Raw genomic sequence first — 393 nt, 5'->3', positions numbered from 1 at the left:
TTTTTGAATATATTTTTTTATTGTAAGTTAAATGATTCATTTTGAATACTTTTTGCCATTAAAACCAAAACGTTTGACATCTGACAGCTTTTGTTATCTTGATAGGTGCATTAAAGCTGATCCGATCTGAATCATTTATTTAAATAATGTATCATTTGAAAAATCTTAATTCAGAAAAAAACTACACGATCGAAAGTTTTTATTGATATTTCTGAATATTGGAAGTTTCTGATTAGTTTTCACTATTATTTTGAATTCGTTTTTATTTTATATTTATTTTTGTTATTTCATTTCATTTTCATTTTAACGTTTTAGTAGTTTTGTCAATTTTATTAGTTCCTTTTATTAATATGTCTATATAATTTGTATTAAATTTTTATTTTAGTTTTAGCT

At 21.1% G+C, this 393-nt stretch overlaps 1 protein-coding gene across 1 annotated transcript in view; it reads right to left on the bottom strand.

The window, feature by feature from the left end:
- The window catches only part of LOC107576123 (DENN domain-containing protein 4B-like), a 16253-nt gene that overhangs the window by 2645 nt on the left and 13215 nt on the right, over positions 1–393 (bottom strand). Inside the window, exon 12 of the mRNA XM_016262373.1 lies at positions 86–126. Within this exon, the coding sequence (XP_016117859.1) occupies positions 86–126 (41 nt within the window). The remainder of the gene's footprint in view (positions 1–85; positions 127–393) is intronic.

The sequence above is a fragment of the Sinocyclocheilus grahami genome, unplaced genomic scaffold (genome assembly GCF_001515645.1).
Source record: "Sinocyclocheilus grahami isolate Dianchi unplaced genomic scaffold, SAMN03320097.WGS_v1.1 scaffold3236.1, whole genome shotgun sequence".
Lineage (NCBI taxonomy): Eukaryota > Metazoa > Chordata > Actinopteri > Cypriniformes > Cyprinidae > Sinocyclocheilus > Sinocyclocheilus grahami.
The sequence above is the reverse complement of the archived record's forward strand: the minus strand, read 5'-3'. Positions and strand labels throughout refer to the sequence as shown.